This window comes from Ursus arctos, unplaced genomic scaffold, assembly GCF_023065955.2.
Source record: "Ursus arctos isolate Adak ecotype North America unplaced genomic scaffold, UrsArc2.0 scaffold_7, whole genome shotgun sequence".
NCBI classification, from domain to species: domain Eukaryota; kingdom Metazoa; phylum Chordata; class Mammalia; order Carnivora; family Ursidae; genus Ursus; species Ursus arctos.
Genome location: NW_026623089.1, coordinates 40,545,916 through 40,566,574, shown reverse-complemented (window position 1 = coordinate 40,566,574; position 20,659 = coordinate 40,545,916). Strand labels below are relative to the sequence as shown.

The following is a 20,659-nucleotide window of genomic DNA, read 5'->3' as shown; positions in this document are numbered from 1 at the left end:
GAGGACTTTCACTTCCTACCAGCGTGGGCTGGAGGTGACTGCTTATGGTCCTGCCAATGGCCAATGGCAAATAGGGGAGGGTTTACATTCTCTAGGGAAATGGAGAAGAGGGTCCTCTAAGGTTCTTCTGGGCTTAGGGACTGTTTGGAGTATCTGGAAAGAGAAGTCACTCTGGCAGCTGGTGAGCTTTCGGGGGGCTTGCCTCTTTCTAGGACACATTCAGAAGGTGGGTAGCCAGAATACAAAAACCCAGAACGTGGAGTGGAAGAGGGGAGAAACTCTAGCCTTTCTCTCTGCATGAAGTTAGGGAACGTGACAAAACATCGTATTCAAATTTCAGAGACATTTGGGTTTTTTTCAAGGAGCAGAATTTGGCCAAAACCGCACGCATTGCAGCCCGTGGTGACAGATGAAGAGCTGGCCGTGGGGAGTGGGAGGCATCCATATCTGCATCCAGAAGACACCAGGGTGCTCTGTCCTGGCAGGGGCAGTATAGACACGTCTCATACAGTGGGGCGATATTCTCCAGGTAACAAACTCTCTTGCTGATCAGCAACAGACTCCAACTCCTTTGACTGTAAACCAAGACTCAATACATATGTCTAATTCAGTGCACAAAGGGCTCTTAATAATCTTGGGGCTGGGCTATGGGGGCGGGAGGGACAAAGTGGTTCCGCAGACTGCCCGGGTAGGGGGCGAGATCAGCGGCAGCATCCTGGAAGGGAGTCGGGAGCACACGGCTGTGGGGTGTTGGCACCGGGAGTAGCAGCCGTTGATGGGGAAGCACGCCTGGCTGGGAGGAAGGCAGATCTTCGGGCTGCAGGGAACCGGCCTGTAGGGCGGCCTCACAAGGGTGAAGTTGAAGCACCGACCCTGTCGGGAGGAGAAGAGAGAGAAGGTGGTTGAGGGGCCATTAGAGCAGGTTTCTCTGGCTGCTGGTGCCTGCCAGTCGCCTTCTCTACTTAAGCCCGTGCTTTTCCTGTTGTCCAGAACCCCACCAATCCCCCTGCTGGGTCTGTGGGGACCTGTTGGTCCCCAGAAAGCCCCTTCAGTCCCCACAGGTGCTCCATGTAGTGGGCAGACTTGGGGCTTCCGTGAACCTGTCATTCATTCATTCAAAGTGTTACCTTGAGTCCCTGTGCGTGACAAAGGGCGCTGACCACTGCTTTCTCTTACTGAGGCTGTCATCATCACCACCCTAGCTTTAAGAGTCCTTACGAACCCTTTAGAATGATCTTGGTTTTCCCTCCTAATGTAGCCACATTAGAAAAACAACATACCTAAAACCCCTAAGACCCCTTGGATTCTAAGTATGTTTTTAATGAACCTGGGATGCCTGGAACCTGACCTGGTCCTTTTTCACACCCACAGGGATGTCGAGCCAATGAAACTTTCGGGAAATTTGCACTTGGGGACCTGCACCCTCTGTGCAGAGTGGAGCCGAGCCCAGAGATGGGCAAGGATTCTCGGGGTGACTTTCCCTAGCGGGACAACAAGACTGACATACTCCGTAAACTGTCACTTTCTAGGCCACGTTCTATGTAACATCACCTTAGTGTCCATCAAGTTAATATTTTATCCTTCATAGACAAGAATTTTTGCTTTTCTTGACCATAAAACTAACACTTGCCCTTTGTAGAGAACCAGACAATACAGACAATCATGCGTGAGGAAATAGAAGTTGCTTGTCTTCCAACCACCCACGATAAGCCCTCTGAATAGAATCTTGAACTCTCTGCATACAGTAAGCTCTTTGATCACATATCAGCAATCCCTGCTAGGATCTCTACTCCGTAGCTGGCCATTCTCACCTCTAGACCCACAGCCCACGCATGTGCTCTGCCACCTTCTGGCTGGCTCTCCATATTATCCCTGCTCACCTCCCCTGCTTCTTTCTCCCCAGGTCTCCCCAGCCTCCAGGTCACCAGGCCCAGCCTCGTGGTCTACTCGGGCCAGACCCTGTCCTGAGCCACCTGTGTCTCTGGTCACCTGTCCATTCGCACCTTCCTGTGCACTCATGGACCATCCAGGCCCTCAGGCTCCCTTTTTAGGCCTACTTGACTGTGTTCGTTCCCTAGCACTGCCCTAGTCCAGGCCGCACACCATCATCTCCGAGGAGAGGATCCCCCAGTTCCCAGCTTCACCTGTGTCTCCCACGCCAGCTGTGCTCTCCAGTGCCAGGCTCCTGGCGTGGCACCCACCTGCCCTGCAAGGACCCAGGCAACCCTGAGCTGTGCCCTCTACGCTCCTGGACTCCAGGGCTGTCCTCCCACCCCCCGGCCTCTCCTTTTCACACATCCAGACCCACCCATTCTCAAATGCCACCTCTGTCGTGCCGCATTCCAGGGCCGACTCGCAGCCCTGCAGCTGTGTCTCTTCTCAACACTGTGGTCAGTCTGTCTCAGGCCCATGGACAGGATCTTGGTCATCTGGCAGGACCCCCACCATCCCTGCTCCAGGATCACATCAAAAACCCCTAAACTCTTCTTAACTGTTTTTTTTACTTAAAAAATCAGTTTTCCCTAAACATGTTCATCAATTCCACTAAAGGAGAACTAAGCCCATGAGCTCCTCTGGGAAAAGCTGACAATGGGCTCTAGGTTTTCATGTTCTCAAATTTTCTTTTCTAGCAGTGGGTAAAGGTCTGTGGTTTCATTATAGGTCAGTACACTTGTGTTGCACAGGTGCGTGGGGGCACTGCTATTGAGAATAGATTGGAATCGTTTCTTTTTATCTCGAGCTCCTTTATTTCTGCTTATTTACTCCAGAACGTGAACAGATTGCTCTAGACCCAGCAACTGCTGTGGGATCCCTCTGATTTGGTCAAGAGATGACTGTGGGGCACCTGAGCTAAGGCCCATCCCAAGCCTGAGCCTGTCCCTGGGAGCTGCAAGCTGGATCTGCCCATGGCGCCTGGGAGGAGCCAGTCTGGAGGGACACAGAGACCTTGAATCTGTGTGAGTGGAGGGGTCTAGGGGTTGACGGGGGTCTCCTTCCTCTCTGCCTTCCTACCATTTGATGATCTAAGCCAGTGAGAATCGCTTCTTCCGTCAGCTCAGTGCTGTGCAGTGAGAGGACTAACCTTGAATCTACTGGCAAACAGGAGCTTGCTAGCCCTGATCTCCGGAGCTTTGAAGCAATGGATCCGTTCCTGCATTTCCTGCTACTTCCTGAGGAGCGTGTGCGTGTGTGCACATGTCCTTGCACGTGCTTGGGCGTGTGTGTGTGTGTGTGTGTGTGTGTGTGTGTGAGAGAGAGAGAGAGAGACAGAGAGAGAGAGAGAGAGATTGTGCGAGTTTTGGGTCGGGGGGAGGGAGGGTTGCCGAGCATAGGGGAGCCAGCTGCCATCACAATCCCAGAATTATTATCTGAGACCTTCCCAAAGTTTACTGGCCTGATAGTCGGTTGTCAAGTTCAGCCCTCCTGGAGGGGTGAAGCCATGTCCCAGCTCTGTCACACACCCCTCCCTGGTGGAGCTCCCTCCACTGGCAGGGTCAAAGGCTCAGGAGCTCCTTGACCATGGATGCGTCCTAAGGCCCATCTGTATCCAGCTCTAGTTGTTCCCTGGAGAAACTCTTTCCCAGCAAACATGCCTGAGGTCTGTAATCTGCATATTAGGAAAGTAAGATATCGAGATTCACAACTGCATGTCTGACACACTGCGCTGTGGACAGAAGTACATTCCACATGTTTCCCTATCACCCTGACGGTATGGTACATGGGTCAGAGCATGGACTTGGACATGAGTCTCCCCTGGCCCTGCCACACTCCTCCACAACCCTGTCACATTGAGTCCATCACTAAATTCAGAGGCTCTGTTTCCACAGCTGCGACATGCAGAGAAGTGACCGCCTTGCAGGACAGAGAGGCGGTCAAACGGCAGCGAGGCACTGGGCTGCTGAGGCTGGCCCGAGAGCTTCACACCTGGGCTAGTCTGGGCGGGGGACTTAACTGTGTGGGCCTCGGCTTTCTCCCCCATGGAGGTGTGGGGGATGGAGAAGCGAGTTGCATAAAGCCCTTAGGACAGTGTCCGGCTGTCTGGGGGCTCTGTGTACATGGCAGGTGCGGGCCCTGGTGAGGCAGCTGTGAGAAGGAAAGGAGCTGCTGTGCACAGAGCCTCTCGAGGGGGATGCAGGTAACAAGCTCTGGGACACAGTTCTAGGACTGTGGGCAGCACCTGCAGTGGGGGAGGGTAAGCTGGCCTGATTCTCTGGGCAGATCTAGCAGTACCACCATCTGTGCACTAGTGGGCTGCTCTGGGGTAAGGCAGCAAAGGAAGAGATGCAGGATCTCAGCGGGGAGCCAGGGTTTGGCTCAGGATTAAGAATCCAGACTGAATCTTGCTGTGTCATCTTGTATATGTGTATAGGGAGAGCCAGTCTAGAAGGGGACCTTTTTAGAGAAGGTCCTCTGGGGAATATAAAGGTGGGGGTGGTGGTGCACAGAGTCGCGGTCATTTTACAAACATTTAAAGTGTCTGCTTTCCTCCATGGAAGCGCAAGGCCATGCCCATCCCCCCCCAAGCAGCCTGGGCTGGGGGTCTGGGGCTGTACACTCAGGGTTGGGCTTGGGGCTGAGCTGGTGCCAGGGACTGCGGGTCCCAGCGACACTCAGACCCTTTGGTTCCAAGTTGACTAAGGCCTGGGACCAGTGCGCTGAAGACTTAAAGAGAAGGTGCCAGAACCCTGCACCTACTGCAGTCCTGGGGGCCCAGCAATACTCTGGACTCCAGGAGGATGGTTGGAGGGACAAAGTCAGATGGGAGGGGACAGAGGAGTGGGAAGCTCCCTCCCTCCCACAGGACCTAGTTATGGGCCCCCAGCTCTGCTCAGGAGGAGCGGATTGAGTTCAGACAGCCCTGGGGGACGATCTTGCTCTCTGGGTGGCCTCTGCTCCTTTCCTGACCTCTCGAATGGTGTTTAGCCATCGACGTCACACAGACAGGGTCCCTCCTGGCTCCAGAGAGGACTGGGCCAACCCCAGAGCCGGCATGGCAGGGGTCTGGCAGAGCCGTGGGCAGCTGTAAGTGCCCCACAATGCGTGAGTCTGAATTCTGCCACCCTCCAACTGGGGTCTTGGGAAAGTGACCATTTTGGAGGGTGACTCAGCACCCTGCCCTCACCTGGATGGGTAGGTCGGCCCTTTCTGGTATCCCTCCCGTGTCCTCCATCCGATCTCAGGCCTCCCTCCATTTTTTGCTCTGTCCCTCTGCCCTGAGTGGGCACCGCTGGGTGGGTTGGGGGCACAGGCCTGGTGTGGTGCTCAAGTGACCATCATGGGGCTGTGGTTCTGGGGAGAGGCTCCAGGAGAATCAGATGGAGAAGGGGCTTCTGTGCGAGCATGGCTGGGACTGAGAGCCCTTGGTAGACCCAAAGTTGGGAGCCCAGTCCCAGAGGAGCCGCGGCCCCTCTGACACCAGGTGGTGGCCCTGCTGGGTGTCAGCATGCATTGGGGGTGTCTCCTCAGCAGTGTCCCGAGGCTTGCAGGCCTGTGCAGGACTCCTAAACGCTCACCTTGCCCCGAGGGAGAGCCATGTTTGCCTGATCCAAAGAAGTGCCTAATGCAGCCCTCACTAGAGCTACTGGGGACTACAATGTCCTCCAGGCACCTGGGCCAGTCTGAGCGAAGGGTCTGAGTACTGGGAAGTCAGGTGAGCCAGGAGCATGCTCTTGGTGGGCCCTAGGTCTGAGCGCTGCGGTGGTTTGTGAGGTAACTGTCATGAGATCACGATGCTGACCTTCAGGGGGCAGGGCAGGGAGAAGAGGGGAGCCAGGCCCCGGGTTCAAGTCCAGCTCTGCCACTCCCAGGCTTTGTGACGTGGGGCAAGTCACTAGGCCTCTCTGTGCCTTAGCTCCCCCCTTGGTAAACTGGGCATATTAGTAGTACTTGCAGGTAGAGTTACTGGCAGGATTAAATAGTGAAATATGCAAAGTTCTTAGACTGGCAGCTGGCCCACAGGAGGAACTTACAACAATGAGCTGTCACTACTATTCAATTCCATGGAGGACACCTGTAACAAGCTGGCTTCTCCCCGTTGTCACAGGCAATGACACAAGGAGGAACCCTGCTACCTGGTAAAAGCAGTCAGTGTTGGCCAACCCCATGGGGGTGTCACCGTGCCCTCCACCAGTCCTGGCAGAAGAGTCTCAGTGGATGGGGGCAGCCCGCAGACCCCCGGTGGGGGGAGCTCAGTGGGGACGGATGATGGGTAGGGGCCAGGAAAACTCTTGGGCTGGCCTGCCTCTACAGATTCTTTGACTTAAGTTTGGAGGTGCTGGGTCACACTGCCCATAAGAAAGTTTCCTGTTGTTCTGGAGAGGATATGCATGAAAATGCAGGCACCACACCCAGGATCTCCCTGGGAGGGTCATGAGCACCACTTCTCCAAGTCTTGGCATCCTCTCTGGCAGATGCCTAGACACAAGCTCTGACCCACAGTCCCTGAGTGCAACTGTCAAGGGCAAAGAGCAACGGCCTCCTTGCCCATGGGGAGCATCCCCGTGCCCCTGCTTACCTTTTTCCTAGGCTGACACCACATCAATGGCACCTGGTTGCAGCTTTGAACAAAGTCACACAAGGTATCCAGTTTGCCCTGAAAAGCAGATGTGGCCGTGAGGAAGCTCTAAGGCATGGCAGTCACCTCCAAAGGGTAGAGTCCTCTGTGGCTTGAGATGGTCCCAGAGGGCTCTGTCCCCAGGAACACACTGACGTAGCACTGCAGCTGTCCCTGCAGCAGGGGCCTGGTGGCCTTGTGTGTTTTGGGGCAGGAGTGTCACTGTACATCACGGATTGCTTTGGAATCTGGAACATGTCTTCCTCATGCTGGGCTGCCTGGGGCCTCCCCATCCCTGTCCTCACACCCCCTGCAGGGTTGGGTGCTCCCTCACTGGGTGAGGCCTAGCATGTCCTGGGGTAAGGACATTTCCTTCAGGCCTCCTCCTCCACGACGCCCTGGTCCCTCCATGCCACTGGGCCCCAAGGACAATGTAGTTAGCTCAGTCCCTCAGTCTGCTGAGCAGACTCATGCAAGGCTCGCAGGAGCCACTGGCATTTCTGGATAGTTTTAATAGCGAACAGACCTTGCTCAGAATTCTCCTGTAAAAAATTTAGTTTCTGACCCGAGGGAGCCAGCTTCTGATTGAGCTTGTGTTTCCTTATCCACCTGCTGGCTGGTGAAACTGAACCCACTGCTGGAGTTGCTGTCAAGCTCTGAGAGAGCCCGGGACTGGTGAGCTGTACCCAGCTACCAGCTTCTGCAAACCTGGGTCCGTGTCGAACGGGGAGACCCTAGTGCTGGGCCCCGCGTGGTGGTGGTAGTGGCAGGAGCCCTCACTTTTTGTTCTCTCCTGGGCCCGGGGATAGGGATGGCACCTGCTTTTTCTCGAGTGCCAAGGGATCAACGTCAGTTTCCGTAATGTCCTTCTCCACCCCAGCCATAGTTTCTGGCTCCAGGTCTGTGGAGCATGAACTGGCTGCCCTCTTTCTTCCTCAGCCCAACCTGCAGGGTCACAGCACCCTTCCCAATGCCCCTCTCACCTCTATTCGTCTTATCCCGCCTCCTTGGCACCCACAGGGGATAATCATTGTTGGGCATGTCTGTATACATTTCCCCACCGGCTCCTAAGAAAAGAAAGCATGGTTTGCTCCCCAGTCTGGCAGCTACTTGCTGCAGACACATTGCTGCACACCTGTCAAGTACTGGCCACTCAAAGAGGCACAAGGGAGTTTTTAAGGGTAAATGAGAAGCGTCCTGCACATGACAGTGTTCTCCAAGTGAAAACAAGCCAACTCCTTTAGTTTGCAGAAACGGCTTTACCCGCCCTTGGTGGAGAATCCGGTCTTGGGCTGTGCAGCGTACAAGAGGGCTGTCCAGGTGGGAGCGTTTGCCGGGGGCAGGGCTGCCCTCCCCTGACCCTGGCAGATCTGTTTTCAGCAGGTTGCACTACACCCAGTCCCTGTACAGCCCAGGCAGTGAGGCCTGTTTCCTACCAGCTCTCAGGCTCAGGTACCCCTGTTTAGGACACTGTGTCCCCACATAACTCCGTCTTCTGGGACCTGATTTGGGCCCCCACCCTGGGGGATCCACAGCCTGGTCCCTGACCCTGACTCTCTGTACTCATCTGGGCTGGGCCTGCCTCACAGCTCAATGCCGGGTAGGACACCCTCCAACCTCCTCAGCCTCACAAGTCCCTAGAGTCCAAGCCCAGCCAAGCCCCTGCCCCTGCCAGGGGACCGGGATGGAGATCAATGATATGCACCCCGACATATATCAGAGCCTGGGCAGAGGACCAAAGTTTGAAAATAAGGCTCCTTTTCTAAAGTTCACCTGAGTCTCTCAAACAGTCCTTTGGAAATTGACCGAAAGTCCCTCTATTTTAATAAGCAGCACAGCCCTTGCTGAAACAGGCTACCTCAAGTTGCTAATACGGTGGCAAAGGCCCTGGATCAGCAGAGCTGCATACTTGGGAAGGGAGTTATGAGTGCCAAGTCCTTCCGAGGCCCTTCGCTAGCCATCGGTTAGCCTCTTCTTTCTGCCAGCTCTCCCTGCCCAGGTAGCTGGGAGGTGCTGGGGTGGGGGTGGGGGCGGCAAATCTCCCACAGGCAGCAGGAGCCCTTCTGTGTGAAGTTCAGTGTGGGCATTGGGTTTAAGGACCGCATCAGGACCCAAATCATGACTTACCCTTTGTATTATGTGCACTTGTGGTGGCTCCTTGACAGTCTAGAAAGTAAAGAGACATGAACACAGGCTGGAGGGCATGGAGGGAGCTGGGTCCATCATGCAGACAGGAGGGGACCCTGCTCAGCATCAGGTAGACAGAATGTGGGCTTTAGGGTGTCAATCTATGAACGCACTCCCCATGGGTCTTTGGCCAACCAGCTGCACTGCCCTGAGCTTCAGGCTCCTGGGTTATTAATGGAGAATCAGACCTCCCTGGACGGCGCACTGGGAGACAGCCAGCCTAGGCTGCCTGGTCCCTACTAGAGGCACCCCAGCTGGTAGTTTTCGTCAGTAGCCCTTCCAATACATGAAGATAGAACTAGCCCCCCTTTCCTTCTTCCTCTCCCCTTACCTCCCAAGTCCCCGCAGCCCTCTCTGGTTCCCTCTGTGGGATGGCAGCACCCACCCTGGCTTTCTGTCCTCACAGCTCTCCCCCCACCCCTACAGCAATGAGACCTGCTTGTGTTCAGCAGCTTTGCTCTGTCCTTTGCCACCTGTGCCGTCTCCTCTTCCTTTACCAGCTCTAGCCCATGCAATCCCAGCAGCCAGTGTGTCTGCCCACCTGCCTTCCCTGGGGCCAGCGTCTGTCCTTTGCTAGGGCTCTGCTTGCCATACCCTATGAAGGTGACAGTTTCCCCTCCACCCCCTGGTACCAATCCAGACCAGACACCAGACTGTGAGCTCCTGAGGGCAAGGCTGGTGGCAGCTCCATTCCAGTCCCTCTGTGGCCAGCATGGGGCCCAGCATGCCCTGGCCCTTAGTAATGGCTGGGGAAGGAAGGCCTGACCCACTGGACGAGGGCAGAGATCCTTGTTGGTGTCCAAGGCTCCGCTGCCCCAGAGGTCAGGAATCCTCCCAGGCAGCAGGATTCTCCCTCGGGCCCTCAGTGCCTCCTGCAGGGCCCGCCTTCTTCCCTCAGCACTAGAGGCCTTGTCTGGTGCTTGGTCTCCCTGAGTGCTCCAGAAGCCTGGCTGCTGTGAGGCCTCCCTGAGTCTGGGCCTGGGGTGGCTTCTCCCCAGCGGCCAGGGCAGCTCATAAGCCACTCCTATGGCCCGGTCTCCTATGGCTTGTCCTATGCCCTGCCAGATCCGCATGAGGCAAGAGGTCCCTCAGACACAGGCTGAGTCTGCCCGGGAATGGAAGACAGGCTGTGTCTCTATTGCTCATGCGAAGACCTGGTTGCCTAGGGGAACCTGCCCGCAGGCAGGATAACGGGGTGAGGCTGAGAGGCTGAGTCCCTCAAGTTGTTGGCATGGTCCCAGGAAATGGGACAATGTTCGAGATGTTACTTACCCTTTTGAAGCAATATCGCCAGATGCACCACATAAGAAGCGGGATTAATATCAGGGCTGCGAGCAGCAGAGCCAAACAGAGAGGGCTGATATCTGGCATATATGTCTTGCTGGGTGGTGGGGGAGGCAAGACTGGTGGTATAGGAATATCTGGAACAGGAACTTGAGGTGCTTCCGGTGCATTCTACAGAAAGCACACATGTCAGAGCTGGGGTGGGCATGCATGACCTCTTCCTGGGAGCATCCCCTGGTACCCCACACCACACCTCCCCATCCATCTGCTCCCATGGCCCTCAGATTTCTCCACCTTCAGGGAGCGCTGAGGGGCTAGAGGACAGGGACAGCATCCAGAGAGCCACTGTGGAGCCCTGGGCCACTGAGCTGCACACCTTGGCTGACACGCTGCACAGCACTGCCCTAAACCAAGTGGTCTGCTTTCCCAGAGGCAGGGGACGGAGAGGGGTAAGGGTCTGTGTCCAGGAGACAAAGCAGCTGAAGGGAGAGGCAGAGTCAGGGCCCATGGTGCTGTGGCTCCTCCTGAGGTCTTTCCTACATGTGTCTGCTGAGGGTGGGCTGTAGTTGGTGGGACTCTGATGGGCAAATGGGTGAGTTGAGTCTGCTGATCCAGGAGTGCATATCCGCACACAAGGGAAGATGCAGTCGGAGGACTGTCAGCACTGCTGGAACCCTCCCAGGCTGGGACTGGACACTAGGATGGTGGCCATTAGGCACAGTCATCCCTCCTGCCAGGTAGCCACCTTCTCCATCCTAACGCTCTCTGCCGCCCATGTCATGCTGCCCTGGGCTACGGGTCCAGGTGACATGGAGCTCTGAGGAGGGGGCACCTGGGAGCAGCAGCTTCTTTCCCACCTGTAGTTGAGCTGCCTGTCCCTGAGCTGAGTCCCAAGCCCTCCCCACAGCCCTGGCTGCTTCCCCATCCACTGCAGGAGAGCAAGGTCAGAGAGAGTTAGCAGAGAGGGACAGCCGAGGAGCACGAGAAAGTAGCAGAGGCAGAGGGGAGGCTGATGCCCTCTGCAAAATGACAGGGGGTGTTCCCCAAGCAGGCTGGGGCTGGGGGCCAGTGATGGGCATGTGTGGGTTCAGCTCTACCAGAAGCTACATCCATATGCTGGAAACACACCCTGACTGCACAGGGCCACAGCCGGTCCTACCCTCCAGATGCCCTGTATCCGGGACCTGGATTTGGAGTGTCCTAGTGTCCCAGAGGTCCTGGACTCTGGCTCCTAGCACACAGTCCCCTGGCCACTCCCAGTTGCCCAGGTGGAATGCGGGATGGAGTCCTGAGCTCCCCACCACCAGACCTGGCCAGGGGAGGTGCCAAGGTTGAAGGCAGGTGGTGTCTGAGGGTCAGCACCATTTCTAGAGTCTGGTCAGAGCTCTGATTGTCCCCTTTCATGTGTGTTCAGTGACACTTGGTTCACACAGAGAGCAGAGCTCCACAGGGCCTGGACAGATGGCTGCACTGCAGGGGCTCTTGTGGAAGCACTTCCAGGACCCCTCAGAAGCCTGAGTGGGGGGGGTGGCTTGGGTGGCTCAGTCGTTAAGCATCTGCCTTCGGCTCAGGGCATGATCCTGGACTCCTGGGATCGAGCCCCACATCAGGCTTATCTGCTGGGAGCCTGCTTCTTCCTCTCCCACTCCCCCTGCTTGTGTTCCCTCTCTCACTGGCTGTCTCTCTCTCTGTCAAATAAATAAATAAAATCTTTAAAAAAAAATAAAGAGGCCTGAGTGTGGGGACAGCTTGCCGATGACAGGCTGAGGGTCCCTCGCTGGCTGTGTGAAGCTGCCCCAGCTGCCCGTCTGCATGAGCTGCTTGCTCTGGCCCATAGCACCATATCCCCCTCTCTTGCCTCCAGTACACACACTCTGTTCAGCCCAAAAGGGAAGCTGTGGCCTTACCCTGGCACTCACACAGTTCTTGCTGGTTATGTTAGCACCATTGCTGATGAAGCTGAGGCCATTATTCAGGCTAACTTCAACGAAGACCACCCTAGAGCACAGAAATTGTGGAAAGTAACGTCCAACCCAGTTAGGCACAGATCTTGCACTGGGCTCAAACCACAGCCCACGGCTCTTCTCATTGCAATGACTTGCTTATCACACCTTGGGGCCACCAGTGAGCACACAGCATGGGTTAGGGGGGCTCACCGTAAGCACTTGAGGTCAACCTCCCAGTGAAGGCAGACCAGGCATGAAGAGACTTACATGAGCTCAGATGCCCTCGTGGCCATGGGCTAAGTTTCCAGGGAGGGCAGCTTGGTGTCACCATCCTGACTCTTCTCTATTTACAGAGTATGTTGGCTCAGCTCTCGACAGCTGTCTGGAGCAAGGGTACCATTTCTGGGGTCATCATCTCCAGTATCCTCCCTCCTCAGCAGAGACCTTGCCACAGCAGATCCCTGAACATTTTGTGTGACCACCAACAAGGACAAGTGTAGAGAATGCCCTGAGCCTTCCGGGAGACAGCAATGTGCTTCCGTGGGAGAGGTGGCTCCCCGCATTCTATATACGTCACAGGGGCACAGACTGTACATGTGGCCCCTGACCTGGACACTTACTGATCTGGACTATCTATCGTTACTCCTGGGCACATCATGGTGGTTTCCTCCACAGAGGTGGCTTTTTTATCTAAGATAAAATCACAAGAGAATACTGTCAATGGCATGTCCATCCAACCATCTCTCTCTTTCTGCCAGCCCCGGGCAAGCAGAGCTAACACTCCGGCAGACACCAACTTCTCTTCTCTGCCTCCCTCTGAGCCCCTACCATGCACCAGACCCTGTGCAATGCTCTGGTTGGAATGGAAAAGGCAGGCTGGGTCCCAGATGCCAAGGACCTTACATTTGAGGGACTGGAGGGAGACAGACAAAGAACTAACTAAGAACGAAATAAATGCAGGGAGTGACAAGTGCTGAGACAACAAGAAGCAACGGAAGGCACAGAAAGTGGAGGGGAAAGGGCAGGTGCTTAGGAATGGGAGACCTGTCCTGACCTTTAGAGACACCATTTCTCTTAGGGGAATGAAACATTCATCCTGCAGTGATGTGTTGGCTGGAGGTAGTTCTGGGTTGACTAGATGGCCCTGGAGGAAAACATCACTGAACATCCTATATTCAGGTCAAATGACTGCATCAGGGGGCTAACTGGAGAGCTGAGAAGGACACAGAACGTCCTCCTGTCCCCCAGATCTCTGGGGAGGATCACACCCACCTCAGCACTGAGGGCACATCTGCCTGCCCACCCGTGTGCTTCCTCAGGCCACTCGGCCCTATGGAGGTACACCTGAGCCTGCGTGTTTCCCAAACATTGCCTTACATAGGCAATATGGCTTAGTTAGCTCAGCTACCATATTGGCCCCATTTTACAGTAGAGAGACCGAGAACAGAATCTTCATTTGGTGAACGTCACACATGTGATGCGTGCCTGTGCCAGGATTCCAGGGCCCGGGCCTGGCAGTTGGCACCCTCTCTCCATCCCAGGTGCACATACCCTCCTGGGAAGCTACCAGTGCAACTGGCCCAGACTCAGAGGCCTAGGGCTGCCTCTGTTTCTACCAGCAGTCTCCATGGATTCAGGTCCTTGTCGCTCAAGTCAAGTGAGTGCTGAGTGAAGGGAGGGGGAATGCAGTTCGGGGGCACACCCGGCACCCAGAGCCATTCTCAGTAGGGGTAAAGCTCTGCTCCAAGAGGCTCTGGTGCTTTGGGGGTTGATGACTTCTCAGCTTCCCAGCTGGGTCCTTCCTTCCCCTTGTTCACACAGTGTCCACAGTGCAGGGTCAGCAAGGGCTTTGAAGGCCTAGCTGGCTGAAGGGAAGGCAGACTGAGGTGGGGAACTTGTCACTTGGAGACACCAAGGGGGCTACTTACCGAAGAATTTATTTTCGCTGAAGATGAATCTACAAATAACTTCATCCTTGTGCTTCGCGTTATTAAAACCTGTCCCAGTAACCATCAGTTCATAGTTTTCTGCAAAGGCAACATTCAAAGGACTGTGTGAGGCAGGGCTCAGGGCACCTCCGTCACGGCAGGTTGCCCCCAAAATGGAATTCATAGGGATCCCTATGAGGAAGCAAACATGTCGAAACCAAGATGTGTGATCCCCCTGGGCCAGATCCTCAGCCGGTGTCACCGAGGGTCCACTCTGAGTGTCGGGGGAGCCTTAGGTTCTTGGGGGAGGGGCTCTCACCTCCACACCTGACATTTGGAGCCCATTAAAGGCACCCAGCCTCTTGCTCTGCATATCCTATGATTCTGTGACCCTGCAGAGAATAATCCCCCAGGGAAGGAGAAGTCCTGTCTTAGCTGTGGTTCTGGAAATCTGGAGACAATTGCTTTTCCCCTGCCTCCTTCTGAGGCTTCATGGAGTACAACCAACCCGTGGGGTTCAGCAAATACTTCCTCTCTCAGGGTAGAGACATGTTAAGACCTTAGACCCTTAACAAGGTACTGGGGCTCTCGTGGTGCTTCTTGGCCTCTGAAGCAAACACCAGGGGTTACAATGAGGGCAGCTGGTGGGCCTGGGCCTCTGGGAGTTCACCAGGGTAACTTGTAGGTTTTCACTTGCAAGCCTAAGGTCGTTAGCCTCCACCACTGCTCCTGTTCCAGCCCGGTTAATTCCCCTTCCTGAAGTTCAGTTTGCCTAAGCTCACTTTACTCTCTAGGTATAATTCTTTACACTAGCAGAACCTTGGACCAGGCTGTCCTGATTTCTCCTTGTTCCAGTCTCCCTGAAGCTCCCATTGATCAGGGCAGTGTCTGAAAGTTCTCTGCTTTTAAAATAATAGATTTTAGACCCATGGCCTGATGCTGGCCTGAAGATGTGGTTTTCAGGCTTTCAAGTATTTTCCAAAAATGAGAGTTCATTGTAAAGTCTGCATATTTCTCCCTAGCAATCCAGATCACTGGCTTTCTTGGAAAACAGGAACATCTGTCATCAGTGGGTTTGTATTTCTGTATGCCACTGCCCAGCTTCAGTTTGGAGCACCCCCAGTGGCCAGCACCTGCTTTACTGCAGTACACCCCCCACTGCAGCCAATCATTCTTCACTTGGCCCGACTCACCTCTCCTACTCAGGGCACCAGCCTGGGCCCTAACAGCCCCTGATGGAATTGGCCCACTCAGGGCTGGCTTGTTGTCTCTAAGTGACATGTCCTCTCCCACACATGGTAGGCAATATCACAGTGCTGCTTTGAACCTGATTGTGCCAGGCTGCCTGCTCACTGCTCACCCTTCATAAGGACCCTTCCCTCTAAGACACAGGGGCTCTGAGTTTGGCCTGGAACAAGCACTTGGGCTTGTCTCCTGTGAACCCTTTGCCAGTGCAGCTAGGACCACCCTGAGCAGAGCTGCCACTGCTTGGTCTCATGGAAGTGTCATTTCCACTTGACATTCTGGGATTTCATTGCATAGAAGTATTTCTTTGCAAGACAGAACTGTAAACTCATAACCCACACTGTTATTAGATACAGGCAGGAAGGGAAAATTCAGCTGGCTGCATGTGCAGAGATCAGGCTCCAGCAGAGTCCAAAACAGCGAGTAGAGTCTTCCTGCCACTAGCAAACAGGCAGAAGGAACCAGAAGTGGGCAAATCTGTGCCAGGCCAAGGCATGTAACACTGGTGTTCATCCAAAACGATACTCCCCACTAACTGAGCATATACTATGGGCCGATCTACACTTTCCTTCACCTCCCAACACGTGTGAGCTAGGCATTATTCCCCAGGTTACAGAGAGGGAAGCTGAGGCGAAGAGAGGGCAGGTGGCTTTCCCCGGAGCCCCGGCAGGTACAGGGCTAGGATCTGACCTCATGTGCCTACGGCAGGTCCTACTTCTGCCCCCTCTGCTCTGCTCTGCTCTTAGTTCTGAGTACCTATCACCTGGTTGCCCAGGATGTAGGGCAGCCGCTGAGGGCAGGGCGCCTCACAGCCGGGGACCTCACAGAGCCTGCACCCCTCGGGAAACCTGCACACTGTCGTTTCGCTGGACACCCCCCTTCCCATGAGGTGCGTACTGCAGCCCTCAGGACCCTCCTCAGTCATCACTACACCTACGCAGCAGTGCCATCTGTGTCCCCAGGCACTGCCGCTCTCAGAGGGTCCTGTCGCTCTGGCAAGACTCAGTAAGTGGAAAGCAGGGTCGGGTTCAGATTTTCGAGCAGAAGATACGTTGGGTTAAAGGATTTTGCTCTGTCCAGTAGCTGCTACTTCTGCTCCAACACCCCTCACCCAATTCCTCCAAAAGTAACAAACACAGGAAGAAAATGAAGCCCAGGACAGACTAGCATCGGTTTGTGGGAGCTGCATTTCCTACAAAAGGGGCCACTGCATTGCAGTGGTCGGGGGGCACGAGCATCCACAGCCCCTGGCAGGGAGACTGGTCTTCTGGATTGAGGGCTTTCCTTCTGGAGCAGAAGTTGTACAGGGCCTCCCGGGGCTCCCGAGAGAGGACCTGGAAAGGCAGGCAACTCCCCGAGAAGGCCAGGAGGAAGCCGAGCAGTGAGGAAGGGCAACCCACTGACCATGAGACCGACACGGGCACATGAGTGGAAGTGACCGCCCTGGGGAGGGTGGGGCTCTGGGAACAGCACCCGCTGCTCGGCACAGGCTCCTTGGGAGAAATTCGACTCTACTGACCAACGTTTAACCTGTGCGTCCTCTTCATGCTGCAATTCTGTGTCTGGGATTGACCCAGGGAATCCTGCCCCATGCCCACAGACAGTGAGCCTCACGCTGTTCACAGCCTGCTGTAGCCACATGTTAGGGACAACCAGAATAGCGACCAGGGAACTAGCGAAAGAAATGTCCTCCATCTGTGAATGGAATTTGTGCAGATGGCTGGAAAATGTTATGTACTGCATGATCCCATTAATGTGAAAACATCCTGTAAGAGCATATTTAGATAGCCATGTATATACATAAGATGAACTGTCTGTGGTAGTTATCTCTGGGAGACAGAGGATGGGACGAAAGGGGACCTTGATCATCTTAGAGGGACAGCAGCTACCCACGCTGGTGGCAAAGGTGTCTCTGGTCTGTTCCCTGGGTCCTGCCTCCCCCCTCTGGGTCCTCCTGCCCCACACAGCCTGCCCTGCCCTCTGCACACAGTGAGTCTCCTGGCCACCCTGCAGGACCTGCCCACCGGATCTTTGAGGAAAGCCCTCCTCTGCCCTGGGTCCTACTATGTGCCACCATGGATGTGTCCTGTTGTTGGGCTTCTCATAGACGCTCACTCTGGGCCAGTCACAGACCGGAAAAAGAATGACGAGGTGCCCCCTCCAGCCTTCCTCCCTGACACAAAAATCCAAGTCCACCCAGCGCACATACAGGAAGGGTGAATCTCCAAGCCACTGTGCCGAGAGTACTGGACCAAGCACGATGTTCAAACACAATGTTCATACCACATGAGTCCTAGAACTAGCCTATGGGGAAAAAACTGAGAAGAGTAGCTGCCTTCAGGGGGTGGGGGCAAGGATGGTCTGGCAAGTGATCTGAGGGGATTTTCTGGGGTCAATGGTAAACTCTGTGTCTTCCCGGGGTGTGCATTTACCAGAAGTCATCAAATGATACACTAAAGTTTGCTGTAATTTGAAAAGAGGACTCTTAAAAATACTAGCATAAGTAGTGAAAGATATGCAGAATGATGGGTTTTGGGGGTGAGGTAGCCTGATGCCTGAAACTGGCCTGAAACACATAAAGAAATAAGATGCACTGTGTCTGGATGTATGTGTGGGTGTATGTGGGTGTGTTTGTGTGTGAGAGAGAGGGAGAGAGGGAGAGAGAGAGAGAGTACTAGATAGATAAAATGATAAATATGGTCAGATATCAAATATTAACTACAAAGTCCAGGTAGTGGAGACAGGGCTGTTCATTGTACAAGTTTGGAAATTTCCTTCACAAAAGGCCAGGAAAATATCAAAGGACCGAATGGTAAAAATAAACCATGACACAGCCAAGCTGAAGTCATGGCACGTACAAAATGACAAGTGACTAATGAGAGGGACAGACCAAGGGCTGTGGGAATCCAGAGGGGCCAGTGAACCAGGGAAGGGGCAAAGGTGAGACTCCTGGGAGTGAGGCCTCAAAAGAGGGGCGGGCTGGACCCTGGAAAGCAGAGGGAGGGGCTTGCAGGAAGCCCAATGCCCACCCCTCCAGCTTTAGAGCTGAGGGAAGACCTGGCTGGCCTGTTGGGGGCCAGGGTCCTCACACTCCCAGGCCAGGCTGGGCTTCAGGAAGGGGCCTGCTCAGTGCCCCCGGGCCCTGTGCAGAGGATGCCAGCCTGAGCCTCAGAGGTGAAGAGGCTGCGGTCTCACGCTCACCCCTGCCTGCTTTTCCAGGGGCTCTGGCCCTCGGATTTATTCACCAGACAAAGAGGAGACACTCACACAAGTCACACGGACACCACACTCAGTCACACTAACACAGGGCCCGAGGGCACTGAGCGGACGATGGGCTGGAGCCCAGGCCTAGAGGCAGGAAGGCCAGCAGAGGCCTCTGCCTCACCCTGGAGAGCACCCCTAGAGGCTGAAGAGGCCCAGTGTCTCTTGCTCATCCCCTATGTGCTTCCCAAAGCTCTTGAGCCACTGATTTATTTCGAATGACAGCCTGATGAAATGCTTCCTTCTATTTCATTTGGGGTCCTGGTTCCTGCCTTGAGCTTGGCCTCCAAGTGACTGGCACATTGTGGCAGCTTCCTCAAGAGGGCAACCATTGAAAAGGTCAGAGCAGGAAATGCTGAGTTAAGCTGTCAGCGGGTGTGTGGCAGGCACCTGTAATCCTGGCCTGGCCACTGTGGCTGGGGGGTGGGGGGGACGATGACTGACATTTGCACCTGCAGTATGACATGTGGCTGCGACACCATGGCCTATGTGTGTCCAGGGGACATAATCAGAGAAATGAAGCTATCAGGTCGGTTGCATGGCTCAGTGCTTTAAACCAGAGGCAGGACAAGAGCCTACTTGTGTGGGCATCTCTTGCCCACCTCCAACCTTGCACTGCAGTCTGTGCAAAAGACAGGAGGAATCAGAGCTGCTGCCCTCAGCTGGTTCAGCTGGACATGCTTTCATCCTGTATGATGTCACCACGCCCTCTACACATGGCCTCTGCAATGGGGCCAGGGGCGCCATGATAATGGGACTATTAGTCCTACTACTCCTGCTTAGGGCTGACCAGCTTCTAGATCCTCTGCCAGTCCCTGTAAAATCCTCCGGCCTTACCTCTCACATATGCTAGGGGGTGTTGTCATTTCTACTTCTTGGAGACAGAAGGGGAGCTCACAGATGTTCGCTAGTTTGGTCCAGGTTGCATGTCCATGGGCAGCACAGCCAGATGTGAACACAGTTCTATCTGACCCCATGGTCTGTTGCACTATGGCCCTACAGTCAAGGGCCCAGAGGCCAGATGCAGCCTCTGGGTCTGCATCTGGCTGGATCCAGCTGTTAGTGGTGGAAGAAATGTGCTTATCTATCCACCTCGCTGTACCAATCCCCGTGATGAGACAGAGAAGCCAGCACACACAGAGCCCATTAGAGAGAGGGGGCTTCTGTCACAAAACTCACTGCATAGGACGTCCTCTCCACACCGACACAGGGACCCCTGGAGGGGGAGAGGGCACCCTTGAGAAGTTCCAGATGTCAGGGAGAGGAGTTGCCCATATAACAACCATTGGATGGGATATTAGCTGTATTTGTATGGACACCTTTTGTCTGGCTATGTTCCCAGCATGACGCTGGCCATTGACCTGTGTCCAATTCTTTAGTCATCCATTGACATTATCATGTTTCTCTTCTGCACGTTGCTGATGTGGTAAGTTACACTGGTATTTTAAATACTGAATCAGACTTGTATTTTAGGGGTGGTCCCTAATTAGTCCTGATGTACTGTTCTTTTTATATGTTCTCGGATTTCATTTTGTAGTGTTCTGTTGAAGGTTTTTAAATATATTTTTTTCTTGTTACGTATTAAACTTTTGTTTTTAAGGTTTAAAAAATTATTACATTAAACTTACTGCAGTAATCATTTTGCTATATGTGTATGTGAAATCACGGTAAGCTTTTAAACTTACTCAGAGAGGCATATGTATATTATGTCAAAAACTAAAAAACAGAACCACCCACATACCTGCACGACAATCCCTGGCATGCCACCTCACAGAAAGATACACTTACGTCTCTAGCTTGTGTACATTTTTCTAAACCACTCCACGCTGGCACATACCACACCCTGAAACTCATGCCATGCTCACACCGCACTCACCACCCCCGCCCCGTGTTTGTAACAGTGACTCTGGCTCTTACCTCCTGCACAGAAAGAGGAAGGCTCCACTTTTGTAACATCAATGCAAGACTTAGATGCGAGCTGGAATAGAGAGGGGGGTGGCAAGTCAGGGACAGTGAACGGGGCAGGGGTGTGGTAAGAAGTCACCCATCCCCTTTCTCTCATCCCTCACTCACTGGTCCTACGATGTTTCGTAGTCCCTTAAATCCATTGTCCACTCCAAACATGTGATCTGGGCTGTCTGCAATGTCCAGCAGCTACAAGACAGAGGAGGTGCCTTGGGCCCACGGCCAGGGGTTGAGGAGATAGAAATCCCCATCCCAGGAGACAGTCGCTTCCCTCATGCTATGTTAGACTC

General features: G+C 54.3%; 1 protein-coding gene across 1 annotated transcript in view; it reads right to left on the bottom strand.

Moving 5' to 3' along the window:
* Positions 1-645: 645 nt before the first annotated feature.
* Positions 646-20,659, bottom strand: part of ANTXRL (ANTXR like) — a 38,095-nt gene continuing 18,081 nt past the window's right edge. Inside the window, exons 8-16 of the mRNA XM_048219022.1 lie at positions 20,478-20,558; positions 20,322-20,382; positions 13,899-13,997; positions 12,591-12,660; positions 11,932-12,022; positions 10,013-10,195; positions 8,681-8,719; positions 7,537-7,620; positions 646-873 (exon numbers count right to left, since the gene is read on the bottom strand). Coding sequence (XP_048074979.1) covers positions 646-873; positions 7,537-7,620; positions 8,681-8,719; positions 10,013-10,195; positions 11,932-12,022; positions 12,591-12,660; positions 13,899-13,997; positions 20,322-20,382; positions 20,478-20,558 — 936 coding nt within the window. The remainder of the gene's footprint in view (positions 874-7,536; positions 7,621-8,680; positions 8,720-10,012; positions 10,196-11,931; positions 12,023-12,590; positions 12,661-13,898; positions 13,998-20,321; positions 20,383-20,477; positions 20,559-20,659) is intronic.